We start from the raw sequence: 3766 nt of genomic DNA on the forward strand, positions 1-3766 counted from the left end.
GGTCCTGATGTGGGTGAAAAAATTCATAAACTTTTAAAATATGTTTATGAAGTTGTGTAGCAAAAGTTTCTGTCCTCTCCCCACCATTTCGAAGGCTGTGGTGAAAAAGAGTTAGAAATATCCCCGACGAAACGGAGAAAATCAACTTATGTGGGCATCCTGATCCGAAATTCCACCCAATTCTCGTATGATTACCCGAAAGTAAAAAAAAAAAAGTGTACTTTACCAATGTTATTGAAGTAAATAAATATGGACAATATTAAGCAGTTGTGATAAAGCTGATTAATAGTGACAAGATAAACAAAACAATAACTTTCCGGGACAACAAGGGAGCCCTTTTCGTGCGCAATTGAGCTGTTAGAAGTAGCAGCCATATTGCGTATAAATCAAATATGAATAAAAATCTGTAATCTCAGTTAATCCTCGATACATTATGTCTGAAGACAAGGCGAAATAGTCACGGTTGTTTCTCTTTTAATCAATGTTTTTGCGATAAGTCATGAAAACATGACTTATCGCTCAACCATTGCTTAAAAGCGACAATGACAATACTTTCCGGAAGAAATGAAAGAGGAAGATAAACAAGATTGTAAGCATGCGCACTCCCATAATTCCAGTGTTGCCTCCGCTGCCATTCCGCTCAACAAAATGCCGCAACAAGGAATATTCCAAGTAGGTTTCATCTTCGTGTGGTTTTTAATTCTATTATAGAATATATTCAACGATATTTCATCGGAAAGTATTTATTTCATCAAGGTCTATTTTTTTTTGTAAATTTTAGGGTATTTTGTTTAATGTCTCTTACATTGTCTGTCGCTTTGTTAACATACCCAAAAGCAGTTGATGTAAAGTCTGTGTGGGTCTGATTTCATTATTTTTCATCGAACTAAAGAAGTTTTCAGAAAAATAATGAAATCGCATTACACAGTTAAATGTGTACTTAAAAATGAATATATAAACTCGGATTTTACTAAAAATTGAAAATCGGATAAAGAAAAGAATGACGATCATGTCTATTACAACGACGCATGTTAAACTTAGAATGATGTGTTTATACATATACACAAAACACACACACACACAGAGAAGGTTATATATATATGTATATATATATAAAATTTAAAAGGAAATATGAATTTTTCCCTTATGAGGTTTTTCACGCTAACTACTTGATAAATTCTTTAATAGATTTTATCCTATTTTAAAATTTTATATATATATACGTGGGAATTTTGACTGGCGATTGAATCTATGCACACTCGCACATACAGTAGTGTGTGTGTGTATATATCTGTGTATGTAGTTGTAGAAGTGTATATGTATTATGCATAGAGACAGGCATCTCCGCTTTCCATCTACCTCGGCATTTCGTGCTTATGTATGTAAATTGTAAAGTACGACCACAAATTGCAGAATACGGTCTTTAATTTCGCCCATACGGAATCTGGGCTAAATTTAACATTAAATTCCACGCTTTCTTCAGAGTCAAACGGTCACTTCTTGGTTTTTTGTTAAGATCAAAATAATGTTAGTAATTTGAAAAACTATAATCACGAAACATGCATATGTGGGTGTCTTTTTATATATATTTTCTTGAGACGCAATGATTATCTATCTGTGTGTGTCTATTTATAAATCAACTTTCACTACCACCACCACTATGTAGACCAAAACCAATATAAACACTACCAACACCAGTTTCGGACCTTGTGCCTAGAGTAGAAAAAGAGTATTGGTAGCTATCTATGTGTGTGTGTGTCAAAGAGTAAGGTGTAGAGTTTGTATGGCTCAACTCATCCTTCCTTCTCTGGTCTACCCCCCACTATTCCCAAACCTCTCTTTTCTTCAGAGACTGCCCCTGAACCCTTGCTACCCTCATCTCTTTCTTTCACATTTCCTTTTCCCTTCTACCTTCCATCCATTATTACACTTATACAGTGGGACAATCTATATATATGAATAGTTCTCAAAATAAATAAATTGAATAATTAAAAAAAAAAAGAAAGAAAATTAATTGCATAATGGGCTGGAATTTAATGAAAGAGCCACTAGCAGATCATGCATGTGTATACCTGACTGGGAGCCCATTTGCTTAGTAAACTAAATTTAAAAAAAGAAGCCCCCAGTAGATTATGCATGCATATAAGTGCTGAGGACAATACACTGGTGGTACATTAAATGAATAAAGTGGATAGCTATTAGATTTTCTTCAGAAAATTTTGTTCCACCAATGAGCTGAAATTTGTACAACAAACCACAAATAGACTATGCATGCATACAAGTGGCTGGAACAGTGTGTACAAATGGTTTGTTGATATCCATGTTTGCATTTCATATAGGTTGCATGTTTTTTATATCGAAAATGATATTTCCCATGTTTTCTTAGGTTTGTTTACAAAGCCTGATGAACTGATTGTTTTTCTCTCAATTATAAGTGACATGATATAGTGAGTTGGGGAGATGTGAGGGCACTGAACAGGTATGGTGGTGAGATGTAGGAGTGTATGCCATGTAATAGGCAAGTGCGATGCATGCATTGTTTAAAAGGCAGAGTGAGGTGTGTACTATCTCTTCTTTAATGAGTATTTTGCTAAGTTTTAGCCAGAGGCTTCAGCAAAACTGAGTATTGTCAGTTGACATGGTTCTCTATCACATGTTCTATGATGTGATGATCAGGGATAAGGGGGCCAGTCTTCCAAGTAGACAGAGCAGTGAGGATTGCAAAGGTAAGGAAAGCAGTTGTGCTCTCAGTGATAGTCCACCCAAATGCTTAAAAGATTTCGCTGAGTAGGGTACAGAATAGTTACATAAATAGTAAATTTGGTAATACAGAAAAGTGTCATACTCAGTGATGGGTTGCAGTTTCAGCATAAACTGCTACAAGGCCAAAGAAGATGCACTAGAGGTGACTACAGAGGCATCAAATTGCTGGAGCAGGTTATGAAATGTTAACGCAAAACTGATTAGGAACACAATTGGCCTAAATGAAATGTAGTTCAGCTTCATTTTTGGAGGAGGTACTGCTGGTGCCATATTCCTATTGAGACTACTACAGTAGAAGTGCTGATGTGGAAAAGGTCTTTGACAGAGTAAGGAACTTTGTCAAAGACCTGGTCACGGAGGATACTAGGTGTAGATGAATGACTTATGACTAATGTAAGCTATGTACAGTGGTTCATTCAGCAAAGGTGAGAGTCAGCAGTAAGTTCAGTGATGAGTGTATGTGTGTGTAATATATATATATAATCAATATAAACAGCAGGTTGTAATATTTCACCAAAAAGGAGAATTTAAAATTGTCACGAAATGTGACTAGGGTGTTAAGAAACATCTACATTGTTAGAAATATGAGCTAAAATGCTCTAATGTTGTAGTTAATGCACATAAATCATCATCATCATCATCATCGTTTAACGCCCGCTTTCCATGCTAGCATGGGTTGGACGATTTGACTGAGGACTGGTGAAACCGGATGGCAACACCAGGCTCCAGTCTGATTTGGCAGAGTTTCTACAGCTGGATGCCCTTCCTAACGCCAACCACTCAGAGAGTGTAGTGGGTGCTTTTACGTGTCACCCGCACGAAAACGGCCACGCTCGAAATGGTGTCTTTTATGTGCCACCCGCACAAGCCAGTCCAGGGGCACTGGCAACGATCTCGCTCGAAAATCCTACAGGAGCCAGTCAGGCGGTACTGGCAACGGCCACGCTCAAAATGGTGCATCTCATGTGCCACCCGCACAAGAACCAGTCCAGGGGCACTGGCA

The 3766-nt window shown here is 37.3% G+C and overlaps 1 protein-coding gene across 6 annotated transcripts in view; it reads left to right on the top strand.

The window, feature by feature from the left end:
- LOC106877864 (COP9 signalosome complex subunit 1) overlaps window positions 1-3766 on the top strand; it is a 128887-nt gene that overhangs the window by 13154 nt on the left and 111967 nt on the right. For 3 of the 6 annotated variants that reach the window (XM_014926897.2, XM_014926898.2, XM_014926904.2), the window contains exon 1: window positions 514-672. The exons of the other annotated variants lie outside the window; for them this stretch is intronic. In XM_014926897.2, the coding sequence (XP_014782383.1) occupies window positions 565-672 (108 nt within the window). In that variant the 5' untranslated portion in view covers window positions 514-564. Of the gene's footprint in view, window positions 1-513; window positions 673-3766 lie in introns of those variants that run through there. 6 annotated transcript variants of the gene reach the window in all.

Source organism: Octopus bimaculoides, chromosome 1, assembly GCF_001194135.2.
Source record: "Octopus bimaculoides isolate UCB-OBI-ISO-001 chromosome 1, ASM119413v2, whole genome shotgun sequence".
In the NCBI taxonomy this organism is placed as follows: Eukaryota; Metazoa; Mollusca; class Cephalopoda; order Octopoda; family Octopodidae; genus Octopus; species Octopus bimaculoides.